The sequence below is a fragment of the Medicago sativa genome, chromosome 2 (assembly GCF_051527215.1).
Source record: "Medicago sativa cultivar Bolivia chromosome 2, Bolivia_mono, whole genome shotgun sequence".
Classification (NCBI taxonomy): domain Eukaryota; kingdom Viridiplantae; phylum Streptophyta; class Magnoliopsida; order Fabales; family Fabaceae; genus Medicago; species Medicago sativa.
In genome coordinates this window covers 48,005,317-48,025,867 of record NC_140750.1, presented here as the reverse complement: position 1 = coordinate 48,025,867, position 20,551 = coordinate 48,005,317, and the positions used below count along the sequence as shown (strand labels likewise).

The 20,551-nt window shown below is 35.5% G+C and overlaps 1 protein-coding gene, 1 long non-coding RNA gene and 2 pseudogenes across 2 annotated transcripts; 3 read left to right on the top strand and 1 right to left on the bottom strand.

The window, feature by feature from the left end:
* Positions 1-3,873: 3,873 nt before the first annotated feature.
* Positions 3,874-4,812, bottom strand: LOC146947035 (uncharacterized; annotated as a pseudogene).
* A 1,526-nt stretch (positions 4,813-6,338) lies between these two features.
* LOC146947034 (uncharacterized) lies at positions 6,339-9,558 on the top strand (annotated as a pseudogene).
* A 3-nt stretch (positions 9,559-9,561) lies between these two features.
* Positions 9,562-11,760, top strand: LOC146947033 (uncharacterized). The gene is made up of 2 exons (XM_085748361.1): positions 9,562-10,535; positions 11,160-11,760. Exons 1-2 carry the CDS (start codon positions 9,562-9,564, stop codon positions 11,758-11,760), a joined length of 1,575 nt encoding a protein of 524 aa, XP_085604487.1.
* Positions 11,761-15,771: 4,011 nt separating this feature from the next.
* Positions 15,772-18,878, top strand: LOC146947032 (uncharacterized). The gene is made up of 2 exons (XR_015026890.1): positions 15,772-16,295; positions 18,460-18,878. It is a non-coding gene; the product is annotated as an uncharacterized LOC146947032 (long non-coding RNA).
* Positions 18,879-20,551: the final 1,673 nt, after the last annotated feature.

The window sequence follows — 20,551 nt, the reverse complement described above, 5'->3', positions numbered from 1 at the left end:
GAGTTATTTGTAAGGCCCATTTAATAATTTCTTTTGAGGTGCTAGATTGGAAAAAATTGGTGTTTATTAAGTATTACCATAAAATTGGTGATGTGGACATAGGAGACCCACTTAAACACCCAATGTTGGGTGCTCTGTTGTGGATGGTCTCAGTAAATTCCCAAATTTAGGATAAAACATATATGCCACATTAATTACATTTATCAAATATAATACACAAAGCATTACTTTTATTGGGTTAATATGTGTTTACCCCCCTGTAATATAGGTCATTTCCGATTTTCCCCATGTAAAATATTTTTTTTGAATTTCATCCTTGAAATTTGAAAATATTTTGGTTTTAGACCTTCATTGAATATTTCACCCCTTGTAATTTGAGCAAATTTAGGTTTACCCCTCTTGTAATTTGAAAAAAAATTTGGTTTACCCCCCCTGTTCATTTGAGCAAATTTCGGTTTACCCCCTGCCATATCTTTGATTTTGTACTGTCAAAACTCATGAAGGTCCAAAACCAAAAATCTTCAAATTACGAGGACGAAATCCAAAAAAAATATTTTACAGGGGGTAAAACCGGAAATGGCCTATATTACAGGGGGGTAAACACATATTAACCCACTTTTATTTTAATATGAAACTGCCATTGGTAATTCATCAGAACCTTAACTCATAATAAGCATTCAATAACTTTAACTAACTAACATGTGCACAATTCTCTGCGTCTTCCGAAACACATTAGCGTGGGTTACCCAACGTGATCCGTTCTACCGATACAATATACTATAATAAAGCTTTGCAAGTGGCGGCCCACTACCTACCTACATTGCAACTGACACCTAAGACTTTCATCTGTGTTCGGAGAATTGTCTTATCTTATAATCATACCCCACTTTATCGTGGCATGGCCTAGTCGCGTAATGCTTAACTAGTAACTTTAGTAATTATATTTTTCTTGAGGTATGTTATTTGAACATTTATTTGAACATCCATATGTGGAACAAATTTTGTGACAACAAAAGATATACAAAGAAAAGTAGATATGGGCATGAAAACCGAAGCAATAGAAAGAAAAAGTAAAAACACAATGTGAGCATGAGAGATAAATTTGTCACAAAAGTTGTCATAAACCCTGATGTTTATTTATTTCATCTGTTGAGGAACCCTGATGTTTTATGATGATGTATCTTGAGATGTTGAGACGATAGTTTTATGCCGTTTTACTTTATGAATCTGTTGCGACTGTTTTATGATTATGAAAAAGAATTATGCATGATTTTGGATTATTGAAGGCATATCACCTTGAACCTTATAATTATCTGTTGATTTATTATTAAATATTGCATGTGGGGTTTGAGGGTGTTACAAGTTGGTATCGGAGCCTGGTTGGTCCAGTCCGAGCCAAAACTTTGTTTTTATTCCGTTATATGCGACATGTACAAAAGTACTGTCGATACTTGTTCTGTTCTTTTAGGTGGGTCTGAGCAAAGTGGGGGAGAAGCAAGATGCTTCAAGTGTAGTGGAACAGGGCAATTAGATGTATCTTTGGGTGAGGAAGCTCGGGTGTTTGTGATGTTCACTTCTTTGAAGGTTGAAAGTGAGGTGGGAGTTGGTGATTTGCCGGTAGTAAATGAGTTTCTAGATGTTTTCCTGGAGGAAATTGTTGATTTGCCATTTGAGAGAGAAGTGGAGTTCGTGAGTGAGTTGAAGAAGCAGTTGAAAGAATTGTTAGATAAGAAGTTCTTCAGGCCTAGTTTTTCTCCGTGGGGAGCACATGCGTTTAGTAAGATCGATTTGAGATTCGGATATCACCAGATACGAGTTAATTTGGAAGATATACTGAAGACTGCTTTCCGAACTAGGTATGGTCACTATGAGTATTATGTGACGTTGTTTGGTGTGACTAATGTCGCAAGTGTATTTATTGAATACATGAATAGAATTTTCCATTCTTATTTGGATTAGTTTATGGTGGTTTTCATAGACGATATCTTGGTGTATTCAAAGTCGAAGGAGGAACATGCAAAGCATTTAAGGTTTGTGTAGCAGTGGGAGGCTCCTAAGTTTGTTTCTAAGATCCGAAGTTTTATTGGTTTGGTGAGTTACTATCGGAGATTCATTGAAGGATTTTCTAAGTTGGCTTTACCTTTGATGCAGTTGACTCGTAAGGGACAAACTTTTGTTTGGGATGCTAAGTGTGAGGAGAGCTTTTTGGAGTTGAAGAGAAGGTTGACTTATGCGCCAATTTTGATTTTGCCGAATGTGATTGAATCTTTTGTAGTGTATTGTGACGCGTCTAAGATGAGATTGGGTGGAGTGCTTATGCAGAAAGGTCAAGTTGTGGCGTATGCTTCTAGGCAGTTGAAGGTTCATGAGAGGAATTACCCGACCCATGATTTGGAATTGGCAGCTGTTGTGTTTATGCTTAAGGTTTGGAGGCACTACTTGTATAGTTCAAAGTATGAAGTGATCAGCGATCATGAGAGTTAGAGTTGATTGAGCAGTTTCGAGACTTAAGTTTGGTGAGTGTGTTGACGCCTTATGGAGTGAAGTTTGAAATGTTGAAGTTGACAATTAACATTTTGGAGGAAATCAAAGAGGGTCAGTGTTAGCCTGTATTTTCGACAGGCTACAATAAATGCAGTCAATTAAGTTTGATTTAGGCGTTGAAGAGAATTAAATGAGTTCAACTCACAAGCTGGATTGAGTTTATGGACATAAAGAGATTTTGTCGTTCGATGGTGAAGCTTCGACAAGCAAGCAAGATGTCGAAGAGAAGTTGGTGCCGGACTAACAAGCCAAGCAGTAGTTACTGTCGAGAGATGTCATTTGAAATTCAAAAGACGTCTAGAGTGTTGGAACAAAATGTGTTTAACAATACCACTTTAAGTTTTGATGATAACAAAGGTATTAAAATAAGTCAATTGGATATGCTAATATTTATTCAAGTGTGCAGGACCATAGTAAAAATTTATAAATCAAGCATTGGTTCTGAAATAACAAATGAAGAGCAAAGGAATCTACAAAAGAAGCTTATATTGAAAGAATTGAAGACAACAAGAGTCTGAAGACAGAGTCTAAAGATCATCAGAAGCTAAAGGTCAACAGAATCTGAAGACTGCTAACTGGAGTTAGTTAAAATTTGTTATTCTGAAGACATATCATTGCAAAAGGAATGGAGGCCTGGAGCAACGGCTATTTCAGAGGAATTAGAAGGCATTGGATGCTTATCCACTGAAGAGCTCATAAAAAGGACAATAGTGCAATTGTACAACCACTACTCCACTACTCAGTACAAGAATACCGCTGCACCTACTGGTTGTTCTCCAAACATGGAATGGATTTGAAATTGTTCCTTCTTAGGACAATTACCAAATCAAACAACAAATCATTGGTGAATGATCAAGCTTCTCAACGACTCTTTTGATGTGCTGGAAATCATCAACGTATCTTTCACACCTCTATATAAATGAGTGAAGACTTGAAGATTGATATGTGACTCACAACAATTTTACAAGTGCCAAAACTCTGCTAAAATTGTCCCACATCAAAGTTCACATAGAATTTTTTAACAACTGTCATATCTTAAAAATTCTAGAGTCTTAAGAGTCTTATATGATTTGTATTTGTGAACACCACTGATAGTATATCAAGTGTTCAACCCTCAAACAATTTTCTATGTAATTCTGTTTGATTAGAAGTCTCTTGCTTTTGTGCTTGAGCATAGGAAGTCTCTTGCGTTTGTGATTGAGCATACCACGCTGGCAATCTTTCCGGCACTGGAGGAGGTTCCTTGGTGTGGACCAAATTCTTTTCAAGCAAAGCCGGGAGCAACTCTGCATACTTCATGGGAATCAGATCAAACTGTGTTCTTGGAGCCTATTGTCGAGGCTGTTGTTGTTGCTGATATTGTTGAAACTGGGGCTGATAACTTGGATTTTGAATAGCATTCGTGACGGGCATAACAACGGCAACAGGGTGATAAGTCGGATACTGTCGTTGAGGCCGACCTTTCACCATACTCACTTCCTGGTCTTTCTTCTTGGAACTGTCAGTGAGAACACTTTCTTTGACCAAACGTCCTTCTCGGACCCCTTCTTCCAGACGCATACCCATGTTCACCATCTCTGCGAAGTCACTTTGTGCACTTGAAATCATCCTCTTGGAATAAAACTGACCAAGAGTATTTATGAATATCTTGGTCATCTCCTTTTCTTCCAGAGGTGGAATGATTTGAGCAGCAATCTTTCTCCACTGTTGGGCGTATTCCTTAAAGGTCTCCTTATCTTTCTGAGTCATAGCCCGAAGTTGGTCTTGGTCCAGGGCCATATCCATATTGTATTTGTATTGGCGAACGAAGACCTCACCCAGATCATTGAAAGTTCAGATATCTGCACTGTCCAAACTCATGTACCACTTCAAGGTGGCACCGGTCAAACTATCTAGAAAGTAATGGATAAAGAGCTGATGATTATCGGTCTGTGTGGACATCTTTCTTGCATACATTATCAGATGAATCTTAGGTCAAGCGTTCCCTTTGTATTTTTTGAAATATGGGACCTTAAACTTGTGTGGTATCTGAACATTTGGTACCAAGCAGAGATCATAAGCATCTTTCCCGAACAGTTCTTTCCCACAGAGTGCTTTGACTTCCCGGTTCATCTCGGCAAACCTTTCTTGTAGATGATCCATCCGATCATAAGCCACCACACTCCCTGAATGGAAGATGGGTCCATTGTCTTGCGGGATGGCATGAACCACTGGAACTGAGAAAGTTGTAGCTTGAGGGAATGGTATACCGGGCTGAGAGAACGGCATTGTCTGTTATGTAATAGGAACTTGGACTTCAGAGACAATGGGACGAAACCCTTCACTGAAAACATATGGCATGCCCCATAGGTAACCTTTAAGCATAGTGTTTTGATGAGTACCTTTAACAGATGTACTTGACTGAGCTGGAGAAGTACTGGTAGGCAGAGGAAGTGACGGCTGATTCTGTGCAGTTACCAATGAAGCTACCAAGGTACTTAGCCTTTTCACCTCTCCCCGGAGTGTAGTTACTTCTTGTTAGCCTATATTTTTAAGGGTATCATTTAATGTGGTTTTAAATGCAGTCAAAGGAAGATTGACCTTATCATCGAAGAAATGAAGAGTTGTTCTTAAGGTTCTATCGAAGTTGGGCTTGCTGGGAGCACGTGCTTCAGTTCGACGGATAAAAAAACCATCGAAGGACAGTTATTTCGGATAAGGACAAGCAGCAGATATCTCCAAACGGCGCATTCGAAATTCAAATTAGGCAGTTAAGACTTGTTAGTTTTTATACGGTTATAGGTTTGAATTCGAATGTAGGTAGTTATTTCTATTTGTATAAATAGTAGTTTCTCATAGGAAAAAAGGGTCGCAATTCAATCATACAAAACTTACACTCAAACTATCCGTATGGAAGCGAGATATGAGTCACAAGTTGCAATGTATGAATCTGTGTACCAATTTACTTTCGATCAATGCAATTTAAGTTCTTTTTCTTAAATGTCTTTGCATTTTGCTTGTTCGCTTTGAACAATTTCTTTGTTTTTGTTTAACGATTTTCGATTGAAATCGACTGGGTTGATTTCGATTGCTTTTATTTTCTTTGTTTTATTTAAACTTCAAGAACATTACGGTTTCCCATAAATAACAAAAGCACAAATATGCTCCTAAGATTTACTGGTTGATCTTGCAAGTAACTCTGTTTAAACCAGCGATTGTTTACCAAAAATCAGCGTAAACAAATTGGCACACCCAGTGGGACTTTTTTGTGCCTTTGTAAATAATTTCATAACGAAATTTGTAGAATTTATATTGTTGGTTTGTGTTGTGTATGCTCTTAAGGAGTAGGAAACAACTTCCTGAAATGGTACGTCCTCCTCCCAGTCCAAGTACAGCGGCATCGAACGCCGCTGGTTCATCAGGAACCACAACCAATCTTTCTTCATCATCTGGTGGTACGCAAGCAATTCCAAATAGTACCACAATGACGGCATTAGAAACCGTCGAATCAACAATGGCCATGCCAACATCGCAGGCCATTCCAGCGGTCACGACACCCGCTCAAGTGTCTCAGGCCATTTCGACGGGATCAACTGTCCCTGGCCAAACTACACAGGCCGTCCCAGCATTTTTTTAATCTGGGCACAAGTCGTCGAAATATACAGTATGGTATGCCAACTTCCTTAATGCAAGGACTGCATAAAAATCCATCCTCATTCTCCGAAAGTTTAAATGTGCCAATGCCTCAATTGTTTACTCCTGGGGTAAGTGTTCCGATTGCAACGCCCCAACAAACTTTAACAAACGTATCTATGATGGCACTAAGGCAACAAATGGATGAGGCCAACCATGATATGGCCAATTTAGTAACGCAACAAATGGGTGCAGTGATTAATCCCTTAATTCGAGATACGAATAATAGTTATCAAGCGTTGTCTGCTCAAATGGAGCGAATTGCTGATTTTTTCGGTGCCCCTGCTGCACGAAGCACACCGTCTAATCGAAATTTAAATGGTGGGTCAATAGAACCCCCAGCAGTTAGTCAAAATACCCAAGTGCCTGAAAACCAAATACCACCACCAGGGATACAGGCACAAATTATGGAAGAGCCCGAAAGGGCACCAATATTGGTAAATAGATACCAAGATGCAGACCAAGTGGTCATGCAAGCCCGTCGAAACAATTATGAAGGGCATAACAACATAGCGAACGTTGTCGAGGCTTTGTTAGCCCAAAATGGCTTTAATATGGGTTTACATAGGCCAAATTTCATGTCAGCACTATCTGAATATGTTTTAGAAACTGACTTGCCAAGAAATTGGAAGGTTCCCAAATTTACTAAATTTGCTGGGGAAACCAATGAGTCAACAGTCGAACATATTGCTCGATACCTTATGGAGGCAGGTGAAATGGCAAATAATGAGAATTTAAGGTTGAAATATTTCCCAAGTTCTTTGACAAAAAATGCCTTCACTTGGTTCACTACGTTACCTCCTCATTCTATTTTTAGTTGGAATCAATTGGAAAAAGCCTTCCATGAACAATTCTACATGGGCCAATCTAAAATTAGTTTGAAGGAATTGGCTAGCGTTCGACGAAGGACGCATGAATCCATTGATGATTATTTGAATAGGTTCCGTCTTCTTAAGGCCAGGTGTTTCACTTCAGTACCAGAACATGAGTTGGTCGAAATGGCCGCTGGTGGCTTTGATTATTCTGTTCGAAAGAAGTTAGACACCCAATACCTTAGGGATATGGCACAGTTAGCAAACAGAGTTCGACAAGTCGAGAGACTCAAGCCGGTAGAACAAATTTCCTAAGAAGGAAAAAATTGCCTATGTAGATACAGGAGACAGTGACCCTGAATTCGATTGGGGGTCAGACATTGTCGAAGAAAATGAGATAAACTTAGCAGAACTCAAAGATGGACCGCCTTATACTTGCAAACTGTTAAGGCCATCGAATGGGAAAAATCTCGAAGAGCCTAAAAATGATAAATACCCGTCCAAAACATATACTTTTGATGTTTCTAAATGTGAGGAGAGTTTTGATCTCTTAGTTGCAGATGGTATAATTTTGGTGCCAAAAAATATGAAACTTCCTCCTTTAGAACAAAGGAAGAAACGAGGTTTTTGCAAATTTCATGGATTTTTAGGCCATAACTTATCTCGTTGTACTCGTTTTAGGGATTCTGTGCAAACAGCTCTCGATGAGGGAAGACTGAAGTTTAGAGACAAAACCAAACAGTCAATGCAAATCGAAACAAATCCTCTAAAGAAGGCTGATTCAATGTATGCTGATGTGGTTGCCATTGACATGGTAGATATTTCAGAAGAATTCAGCACTTAACCCCTTTCTTCAATCCCAGTTCCAGATGAAAATTTAAAAACTGGAAATAAAGAGATGGTTACTGAAGATCATCAGTCTGAAAATGCAATGGTTACTGAAGACCAGTTTGCTGAAAAAATGAAATTGGCGTATCCTAAGGCTGAAGAAGATTTGATAGATTTTCTCAACAGGTGCAAAATTTCTAATGCACATGCCATGCTTTGCCCAAGATGCAGCGCAGTTTTCGATAAAGAAGCTGCAAAATCTGTTGAAGGATTTAAGCCTCAAACTAAACGTAAAGGGGATGGTTTGACAACCGGTCAAAATTTGGTTTCAACAAACGAGGAGTCCCCTATAAAATGAATCCTTCAGAGGAAAATACAGGCAAAAATCACAGGACTTTCAATCCTTCTTCGAAAGTTCCTACAGACACTTGGGTTTTTTCTGGAGGTAAAAAATCTGGTTACTTCGCTCCACCAACAAAATGGGTGAAAAGAGTGGCCACAACATCTCATCAACAAGAGACATCGAATTCTAGCAAATATGCCTACAACAATAATTATAAGGGTAAGAACCCTATGACAAAAACACAATGGCGAAGGTATCAACGCCAGAAAAAGGCAAGTGCCTCGAAAGATGTTACTAATGTTGAAAAAAAAGGAAAAGAAACAGGAAACTGTTTTCGAAATGGTCAAAAGACCAGCCACTGAAAGGATATTTCTCCCTCTGTCAATCTTGAAAGAGGACCTCCCAAAAGAGGATGAAGAAATGACTTCAAATTTTTCTGAATCTGACCCAAGTCTCGATATAGTGTGCAATGTTGTATCAGTATTGCCAGTCAAGTATGATGTACCTTCTGAAGTAAATGAAGTGGAAATCGATTTCACTGAAGAAATGGCTATTCACAAACCATTGTGTTACTATGTTATGAACAATGGTTGTGTTGAAGATCAACATGCAGTGTTCGAGAGGCCTGAAATCTCGATGATGCATCACCTCAAACCTTTATTTATTCAAGCCAAAATAAATGGTGTGGGAGTGAATAAAGTGCTGGTGGATGGAGGTGCCATAGTGAATTTGATACCCCAATCTTTTTTAGGGAAAATTGGTCTAGTTGATTCTGATTTAAAACCATATAACATAGTTCTCACTAACTATGAAGGAACAACTGGCAATTCCCTTGGGGTTGTCGAAGTCGATCTGATAGTTGGGAGTGTGAAAAGAACAACTACATTTATGGTGGTTCCGTCTAAGGCTAACTTCAATGTGTTGTTAGGAAGGGAATGGATCCATGGTGTGGGGGAAGTACCTTCTACTGTACATCAAAGGATTGCTATTTGGAGAGAAGATGGTTTGGTAGAGAACGTCGAGGCAGATCAAAGTTATTTTTTGGCTGAGGTGAATACCATCACCAAGAAAAATTTCGACAAACAACTTGCCAATATTTCTCCAGTCCTTTCTCTAGGTCCCAAGTATGTAGTTTCTGAAGATGAAATGTATACTATGAAACTACATCCTGATGGTTTTGTATGGGAAAGAGAACTCATCGACCATGATTACATAATGGTGGATCACAAGGAAGTTCCTCTAGGGGAGGAAAATTTGCTCAGAACAAGAGCTTCAGCATACAAGAAGGTTACTGATGACCTCAATCCAGAATCAACAGAGTATGCTATCTCACCAACTGGGTGGGACATCGAAGAGTAATTTATGGTTAAGCCCAATTTTTGGGACAAAATTACGGCCTATGTGGCCGAAACTCATGCCAAAACGGCTGAGGAAGCCAAAATTTCGCAAAATAAAATGATCGAGACTCCAGTGGAAGATGTTACTGATGATCTTTTTGATGATCAAAAACTGGATTGTATATATGATGAGGAACCTTTGGGTTTCGAAGAAGATCCTATGGGATCTACCATCAAAATGAAGGCGCAGGATCCTCTCGAAGAAGTAGATTTGGGAGATGGTTCACATAAAAGACCAAGTTATGTGAGCACGAAGATTCCCAAAGAGTTTAAGGATCGAATAGTAGAACTCCTGCGAGAATATAAAGATTGTTTTGCTTGGGATTACAATGAAATGCCTGGTTTAGATCGAAAAGTGGTAGAACTAAAATTGCCAATTCGACTAGATAAAAAACCTGTGAAGCAGATTCCTAGGAGGTTCGCGCCACAAATCTTGCCAAAGATTAAAGAAGAGATCGAAAGACTCTTGAAATGCGGTTTCATCAGACCGGCCAGGTATGTAGATTGGCTAGCAAATGTAGTGCCTGTTAAAAAGAAAAATGGGACAATAAGAGTCTGTATCGACTTTAGAGATTTAAATCTCGCTACTCCCAAAGATGAATATCCCATGCCTGTAGCAGAAATGCTAGTAGATTCAACAGCAGGATTTGAATATCTAAGTATGCTTGATGGTTATTCAGGCTACAACCAAATTTTTATTGCTGAAGAGGATATTTCTAAAACAGCATTTCGATGCCAAGGGGCATTAGGCTGTTATGAGTGGATAGTAATGCCATTCGGCCTGAAAAATGCTGGTGCTACATATCAAAGAGCAATGAATTCGATGTTTCATGACTTCATAGAAGACTTTATGCAAGTCTACATCGATGATATTGTAGTTAAATCCTCATCAGAGGATAGACATTTAGAACACCTGCGCCAGTCATTCGAAAGGATGCGGCAATATGGATTAAAAATGAATCCATTAAAATGTGCATTTGGTGTTTGTGCAGGTGATTTTTTAGGTTTTGTTGTTCACAAAAAGGGGATTGAGATCAATCAAAACAAAACCAAAGCAATAATGGAGACTAAAACCCCTTCGACCAAGAAAGAGTTGCAATCTTTATTGGGAAAAATCAACTTTCTTCGAAGATTCATATTGAATCTAAGTGGTAGAACGCAAGCATTCACATCACTGCTTCGTCTAAAGAAAGAGCATGTGTTCAAATGGGAACCAGAGCACCAGAAGGCTTTCGATGAGATCAAATCCTATTTGATGAACCCTCCTACTCTATCTTCTCTTTTAAAAGATAAAAAGATGAAATTGTATATAGCAACTTCTGAAAATACTATGGGTAGTATGTTATCACAAGAGGATGAAAATGGCGTAGAAAGAGCCATTTATTATCCTAGTAGGGTTTTGAATGATGCTGAAACAAGATATCATCTAAGTGAAAAATTATGTCTTTGTTTGTATTTCTCATGTACAAAGCCTAAGCATTATATAAAGCCTTTTGATGTTTGTGTTTATTCTCATTTCGATATAATTAAACACATGTTGTCAAAACCTATTCTGCATAGTAGGGTGGGAAAATGGGCTTTAACACTTACAGAATATTCATTGACTTATCAATCTTTGAAATCCGTCAAAGGCCAAATTGTGGCTGATTTCATAGCTGATCATTCAGTGAAAGATCCGATGCCTGGGGGCATCGAGAACCTGTGTTGGAGGTTGTATTTCGATGGATCTAGTAACAAAAATGGAATTGGAATTGGAATGGTGATTATTTCACCAAGCAATACTATAACTAAGTACCAATTTCGAATAAATCAATTTTGTTCCAATAATGAGGCTGAATATGAAGCCTTAATTACCGGTTTAGAGCTTTTACTCGAACTGGGGGAAAACAATATCGAAATAAATGGAGATTCAGAACTAGTATTGAGACAATTGACCAAAGAATACAAATGTGTCAAAGAAGGTCTAATTTTATACCTCACCATAGCAAATGCGTTGCTCAAACATTTTGTTCAAGTTAAAATAAAACACATTCCCCGAGTGGAGAATAAAGAGGCAAATGACCTTGCTCAAACAGCTTCTGGATATAAGGTTTCGCATGATCAAAAACAGGAACCCATCGAAATCAGGAATAAGCGCAGTTCGACAGAATCTCTTCCTAATTAAGGAAATGATTAATTGTGTTGATTTCAATGGTAAAATCAATATTATTTACTAATATACCCTTATTAATTGTAGTTAGTAAAGTAGTTAAGTTGGATGAAATTCAATAAATAAGGGTATGGTAGTGGAAAAAAGTAATAAATGATGCATTGGTATTCTAAAGTGACTATTATTTTGAGACAGAAAAAAAATGTTAAAGGGACAATTATTGTGAGACGGAGGGAGTACTAACAATCCTAAAAAAAAACTAACATGCAAGCCATATTTGTAAAAACCTAAAAATGTTAAATTTCTTAAAAAATACTAAAATTTCAACAAAAAACAATGTAATGAAGTAGGATAATCATCACTTACTTGATATTGTGGGAGAAATTGGCTTTGAATGGCGCAAGAATGATGAAAATCAGATTTGGGGGAAAAAAATTCGAAGTTGGGAAGTTTAGGAAATGAGGGAACTGTATTTCTGTTTTGCTGATATACGACTTAAGTGACGCTACGTGACTTAACTCACGCCGCACTACTTAAGTCACGCAACAATTACAACGTGCGTTAGTTAAGTCACTCAGCGTGACTTAACTAACGTAGGGGCATTAATGTCCATTCAGCTGGGTGGGATCGAAATGTGCAGGGGGAAGAGTAGAATTCTAATTTTGTTTACTCAATATGACCACATGTCTACCTACACATAATTAAGGCCATAATGATAAACCTTATCAATTACTACTATCATCCAGGGGGCACCGTTTAACGCTTGTGCTCATGCGTCACGAGTTCCATGCTGGTGCTCGAGTTCCACGCCTGGTGCTATACGGAGCAGTATATAATATATAGTATGTTGGGAAAACCAAAAAATTCCATTTTAAGTATAACATAATACTTCTTGACCAAAAAAGAAAACGCAAGACTTCCCTCCTTCAAAAGAAAAAAAAACACAAGGCTTCCCCTTTTGTGAAAAAATTAAAAAGACTTTCCTTGTCCACCCTACCATTGCACCATCTAAACAAGACTTCCCCTAAAAAAATAAAGACTGTTTAATATGATCAAACAGTCGACTCTTATAGTCTTGGTAAATTTTAATAAAATTCTATTTTCTATGCACATATTTTATTATTATAAAATTTATTTTTTATTGAAATAGTAAAAATTCATCTTTGAATCATTTTTGAGAGAGTTATTTTTGAGAGAGTTATTTTTGAGAGAGTTATTTTTAAGAGATGCATATTAAACGAATCCAAGTAACATTTTGCCTCCTAGATAAAACTGTAGTCCTTCTCCTCAAATTTTAAATCTATATTAATTTTCTTACATATATTAAAAAAAGTTGTTAGTTTAGTTAATGCATCTATTTTGATCACGAATCCTCTCCTGCCTATTATTTACTGTCGCCTTCTCTTCAGTGTTATTTAATGATGTTTGATTGATCCAATGATTAAAATAAAAAGAGAGTCAAAATAAAGTGAGAAGAAATCTGGCAACTCTGGTGGCCTATCAAAGTGGTTCTCCATTGATGTCATTGTGTTTAGCAGCGGCGAGGCTAGATGCAAGAACTACGATGTGGCCCTATTTCTGATCTTGACGAAATTTAGTTTATTGTAAATTAGAATCGCTTAATCAGTTTTATTAAGATTTTCAGCTTTGAAGTTTTAAGCCGTGGTCCCGTTGATCTTTCCAGAGCAGATGGAAATGGTGTAGAATTAGTGTTTCTGGAGGAGAGTCAGAAACTTATTTGTCATTATATCTATAAGGAAAATGATAACTTATGTCCTTAAAGCATAAGTTAAAAAACTAAAGATAGAAATATTTTCTTGAAATTTGTGTATTCAATGTTGTGAAAGTTTAATTATTTATATTTTCAATACAAAATTTATTTATATAACAAAGTTTAATTTTTTATTTCATTAACTTGTACCCTTTTTTTTTTTGACAGTCAAAAAACTTCATTCATTCAAATGCAAAAAATAATACAATCGATTAAGAGTTGGGACATTCCCCACACCCATAAATTGAGATTAGACCTAACAATCAAGATAGTATGATACATCCTAACGATACATCTATAAAGTTCAGAAAACAAAAATGCAACAATACTCCAAAAACAATACCCTAACAACCAGACTAATTCCTTCCACGTATGGTCCAAGATCACCAAACTTTTGAGATCCATAGTCTTACCCTTAGAACACAAGTTAGCATGAACCTATCTATAATATAAATAGTAAAGGACAAAAAAAAATTAATTAGCGTCATTTTAACATAAATAGTTCAACATATATTTTTTTTAACAATGTTCAACATGTCTTTTATTAATGGTTAATATAGTTATCAGTTTTATTTTATTTTTTGAAAATGTGATAGGAGCCAAATATGTGACCCCACAACATTGCGACGTTCGGCAACAATACCCTGCACTAAGGTTGTTAGACTCGCGATTCGATACAGAATCGAAAAGGATCCGTAGACTCGACTCGTAAACTCGTACGAGTATATATATATATATATATATATATATATATATATATATAACAAAATACCAATTAATATAAAAATTGAAATTCCATAACCAACTTGTTAACAAAAAAATCTCTGTAATAAAGCTAGTTAATTTGCAAGTAAGTAGATAAGGTCCTAGTTCCTTCAAAATTGGCTACTACGTAAAGGGAAAAAAAAACATAAAACATATATGATAATGTCTTCAAACATCTAAAGCTCCAATGAAATCTTGCTCATCATCAAAATCACCACCACCATTGTCATCAATATGGTCACCATCATCTTCACCAGCATCCTGACCATCATCGTCAGCATATATCATCATCATCATCATCATCATCATCAAATTTTACCCAAGATGAAACACATTGAACAAGGCAAGGATTACATGAAAAGGAAGCAATTAACTGAACATCGTTGATGAAAACAAACAATAAGTAAGTGATTTACGAATTACAAACCTGAGAGAACAACGAAGTCGAAGTGTTCGCCGACTATGGAGGTGATATCAGACGTCATCGTTGAGAGAGAATGATTTTTCGTTTCTTAATTAAGTGTGAGAGAAAGTAACCTTTCGTTTATAGGGTTATAAGATTCTAGGTATTTTCTATTCACATTTTTTGTTTGATTTGGAATTTGGGCCGTATTTTGGGAAAAAAAAATTTTAAAAATTGCTTTTTAAAAAAAGTTCATGAACTCGGTAAACTCGTCCTAGACTCGCGAGTCTATACGAGTCTACCTTAGTTAACCGAGTCTACCACAAAACTAATTCTATGTGTGAGTCTACTCATTTTTGCATTCTAGACTTGTAAACTCGTATAAACTCGCGAGTTTGACAACCATGCCCTGCACCTTGTATGAAAGATTTACATTATACTCCCTCTGCTCCAAAAACAAATAATCATCAAAACTTAAATTGAAAAACCACACATAAATGATAGAGTAATCTCAGCTATTGTAGAGTTGTATTTAAGTTACGACGAAGACGTCAACCGTCATAGACCTTAAAATACAAGTCTAAAATTTGGACCTCATATTAAATTAAAAATTAGACGTCTAAGACGAAAAGCAAAAACGATACTTAAATTCTAAAGTTAGGAGTTAGCTGTTGATGCAAATTATTTTTTTTCATGTAGTGAAAGTGTTACAATTATCTGTGATTTTACATATATATTAAATAAAATATATTAGATTATTTTTATGAAGTTTAGATATATTAGATTTTTTTATGCATTTAGATATTAAATAAAAAAATTAATGTTTTTTTAATAGAGTTTGATGTTTTTATTACATTATTTCTTAATATAATAAAAACTATCATTTTTAAACAAAATTATTTTCGCATTTCAAAAATTCAATTATTTTATATATTTATTATTTAGTGTCTAAATTATAGATCGCCGAAAGCTTACCAAAATCTCATTGCCATTTGCTAGTATCATTAGATGGTTAAGTAGTCATATAGGTCCTAGCTCAACTGGCAAAAAATGCCGAAATTGTTAGGCCGGACGTCATAATCAGGGTTCAAACTCCAGTTCCTCCACTTTATGTGTTTGAGTTTATGATGGGCTTTGTCATCTCGTCTATCTAACAAAAAAAAAATATAGTTAAGAATAAAGCTAAAAATATCTTGACAACATAAATGTTAACTGACATCATATGTGTACGTACGTGTTCAATTTTTAATATATAAATAAATAGGAAAATGATTCATGTACCACTCTTTTGGTACACCCTCTTATACCACCATGACATGGCAATAAAAAATAATTAAAAATAACAAATAGATTTGGCAAATTGAAAAGAAAAAAAAGGAGAAAAAAAAAATCATAGTTTCAGATCTATGTTTGTCTCTCTCTCCACTCACGCTACCCTTTCGCTACCGACGGCCACCAGCTATCTCTCCAATTCTCTCCGACGGCTCCATCTCAACCCTCTCTCCGATGGCTCCATCTCTCTACCCATTCTTAGGCGACGGATCTCTCCATCTCTCCCTCAACCCTCCGGCGACGGCCACCAGCTATCCTTTCTCGCAGTCAACTCTCACAGTAAGTTGCTCTCTTGAATTTATATATTTTTTTTTTTACACTTTATGCTTTATGGGTTATTGTTTCCAATAGTTTTCATATTTGTGTAAATCGGTTTAGATGATGTTTTAATCTGGTCTAGATGAGTTGTACTAAGTCTCATGTGAGTATGTTGAGGATTGAATATGTGAATATGTTGAAAATAATTAAGTTATTTTGAGGATTGAAAATGTGAATATGATAATTTCTAAGATTTTTTGTTCAAAGCCATACTCTTAAACTGCTGCAATGGATTAGAATGGATTAGAATGCAGTTTTTGTGTTTATGATATAGTTGTACAGGAAATGGATTAGAATGCAGTGTGTTTAGATTTCTTATTTGCTCTTTTGATTTTGGTTTATGTGTATGAATTGATACCATCTTGTTTTGATTTAAACTGCATAATGAAGGTAAAAAATATTATGTTTTGATGTGAAAATATCAACTGATACAATTTCTATGTGCTTGCTGAATTTTTCATACACATTAGTTGAAAGAATTCACACTCTGCAAAGTATACAATGGAAAAAAATTTACTGTGAAAATGACACATACACTTGATATGTATAGAATATAGAATGTAGATACATTTGATCTTGTGTTTCCTTTTTCAGTGATTATATAGTAAATAGGGTACTTTATATAGATAGTGATTACTGCTAAATGTTATCAGTTTGGTATATGGATTAAATAGGGAACTTTATAGAATTAATAGTGATTAAATAGTAAACATGGAACTTTATATAGATGGTGATTACTATGCACACTTTCTTATAGATTTATAGCAACATGGTCCATCGTGATTGTAGGTATCAGGACTACAAATCATAACCATTTTTTAACAACTATTGAATGTGATTCATTCTGTTTCCAATTCTTATAGTAAAAATGATAAACATCTTTCTTGTATTATGTAAGGATTTAAATTTGAGTATGTTGAAGAATTTGTTTCATACATATCCAGTAAAAAAATGAAGACTTTTTACTACTTTGTACATATCCATAAATAGTATTGCTAAACTCCCTGCAATTTCATGATCACATATCTGTTAAAATCTTCTGTTACTTTAGTGTCTTATTGTTGTCTTTTGGGTTGTTGCCTATTAAGATGTTATGTTGTTGGTTGCATTTGATGGGATCTACAAATGGGATTGGGATGATAATTTGTGTGGGTTAAGTTAAGTCATTCTTTGGCTAGTTTGTGTGAAACATGTTATACATAGAATAACATTCATCTCTCATTGTTATTTTCTTAGTCAAAATTCACAAGTTTTCCTCTAATTATTTAGCATGTCTTTAGTGGTTATGCCTATGAATGATTCATGGTGAACAAGCTTGTAGGTTGAGTTGTTTGGTTGTGCGGGAGTTGCGATGTTTATGGTGATCAATCTTGTGATTATATTAATGAGTTTGTGGTCATATGAGATGTCTTATGTTCAGTTTTGTATTCGTTCGGCGTGCCAAGCAATATATTTGCACATAACATTTTTTTTTTGGATTCATTGCTCTGTTGTTTCATTTGATCATGTATCTTTCGTTCAACTTCATGGGATTATTGAAGCGCTCTTAATTGTGCAGTTAGCTGGACTACTTTGTACTTATGGTTGCAGGGGCATTTGATTTTGGCTACACATATCTTATCTTGGGTTACTTTGATTTGTTGTCATTGCTTTTTTAGCATCATTGGGGTGTTTTTGCATGTTTTTTTGTTTAGTTTTGTATGTTAAGTCCCGCTGTTAGTTTATACAGTGATGAATTTATTTGGATGTAGTTTTCTTTACTTGGCATTCCTATTCAAGCTTTTCAATATGTTCATTTAGCCATGAATCGTGAAACAAAACAAAAAGGTATGTTACTTCCTTCGATCAATGTTCCTTTTTGTGTTAAGATATTGCATTATGATTAATTAGACTTTCATTTATAGAGGATACCTCTCTACATTAGTCTCTTTGTAGTGTTTGAATTTGTTCACTTGATTATTATGCAAAAGTTGGACCAAGAACAAATATAGTTGCTCATTAAGCCATTGAACAAATAATTTAAAAAAAAAAATGAAATATGCTCATTGCAATAACATGTTTGGTTACCTTCTATTGTTATTTTCTTAAGTTCGATATAGAAGCATTAACATTGATGCATTTTCAGGTTGGTCCATTGATTAAAAATTTGATTTTGATACAAACAACACATCCATGAAAGTTGTGAAAATGAGAGCTTTGATATTGAATGCAGTGCTTAGATCAATTGAATTCTCTAGGATTGATACTTATCAACAACAAGTCAACCTAATGACACACCATCATAGCAGATACAGTACGTGGTGAACTCAATCACAAGGAAAAACTCATCCCTTTGTAGGAAATTTGTAAATTAGTGATAGGACTTGATGAGTTGTAGTTCTATTGTAAAATTATAACAAGACATGCTAAGTTGTAGTTCCACCGGAAGATATTATCATTTTGTTATAATTTTTTAACTTATTTTTGTATGTAATGATGTTTGGTAAAAAAAAAATAGGTTACTCTTTTGATAAAAAGTGGATACAAGCTTCAACAATTTGGTTAGTTTGCGAGTTTCTGTCATATTTTTGAAATTTCTAAAAACTTATCATAGAAATACCACAAGTGTGTCCCTTTTATATGTCTTATAATGTTATGAGATGATAAAAAAAAAAAGTAACAAATGTTAATTTCAAGACTAAAAAAAAATTATAGTTACACCTTTGATAAAAAGTGGGTACATGCTTCAACAATTTGGTTAGTTCACGAGTTGCTGTCATATTTTTGAAATTACTCAAAACTTATCAGAGAAATATCATGAGTGTGTTCCTTTTATGTGCCTTGTAAAATTATAAGGTGATAAAAAAAGTCAAGAATGTTAATTTCTACAATAAAAAATTGCAGTTACTCTTTTAATAAAAAGTGGGTAAAGACGGACAAAGAAATGTCATGAGTGTTCCTTTTACAATCTGCGAGTTCATCACGCCTAAAGAAGGACAAGTCATAATTTATGAAAAAATAGTGGTCACGCACCTGTTAAAATATGGTCACACAAACCATATATTTGGCTAGTTTATCTTTCCCAGGTATAAATTATCCCGTTTTAGGCGAATCGAACACATAATCTCATTTGATCACTGCACTAAAAGCCTTTTCAAACATAAATAACTTGTTTTACAATCAGTGAGTTTATCACGCCTAAAGACGGAGAAGTTCTAATTTATGAAAAAATAGTGGTCACGCATTTGTAAAATTGTGGTTATACATACCATATATTTGGCTAGTTTATATTTTGCAGGTGTAAATAATATCGTTTTAGGCGAATCGAACGCATGATCACATTTGATCACTGCACTAAAAGCCTTTCCAACCATAAATAAATTGTTTTACAATCTGCGAGTTTATCACGCCTAAAGACGGACAAGTTCTAATTTATGAAAGAATAGTGGTCACGCATGTGTAAATATGTGGTTATACAAACCATATATTTGGCTAGTTTATATTTCCCACGTGTAAATAATATCGTTTTAGGCGAATCAAACGTATGATCTCATTTGATCACTGCACTAACAGCCTTTCCAACCATAAATAACTTGATTTACAATCGGCGAGTTTATCACGCCTAAAGACGGACAAGTTATAATTTATGAAAAAATAGTGGTCACGTATTTGTAAAAATGTGGTCACACATATCATATATTTGGCTAGTTTATATTTCCCATATGTAAATAATTTCGTTTTAGGCGAATCGAACGCATGATCTCATTTGATCACTGCACTAAAAGCATTTCCAACCATAAATAACCTATTTTACAATCGACAAGTTTATCACGCCTAAGGACGGGCAAGTTCTAATTTATGAAAAAATAGTGGTTACGCATGTGTAAAAATGTGGTCATACAGACCATATATTTGGCTAGTTTATATTTCCCAGATGTAATTAATTTCGTTTTAGGCGAATCGAACGCATAATCTCATTTGATCACTGCACTAAAAGCATTTCCAACCATAAATAACATGTTTTACAATCGGCAAGTTTATCACGCCTAAGGTCGGACAAGTTCTAATTTATGAAAAATAGTGGTCACGCATGTGTAAAAATGTGGTTATACAGACCATATATTTGGCTAGTTATCTTTCCCAGGAGTAAATAATATCGTTTTAGGCAAAATATATATATGCGAAGATTTCCCCAATTTCCAACGAAGACAACCACCGCAACGACCGCCGTCCACCAT

Excerpts from the sequence above, each read along its gene's own strand:
- LOC146947033 (XM_085748361.1), top strand. The coding sequence starts at position 9,562 with ATGGTTAAGCCCAATTTTTGGGACAAAATTACGGCCTATGTGGCCGAA. Across the intron at positions 10,536-11,159 it reads CAGTCATTCGAAAGGATGCG|GGTGGGAAAATGGGCTTTAA; the intron begins GCAATATGGATT and ends TCTGCATAGTAG.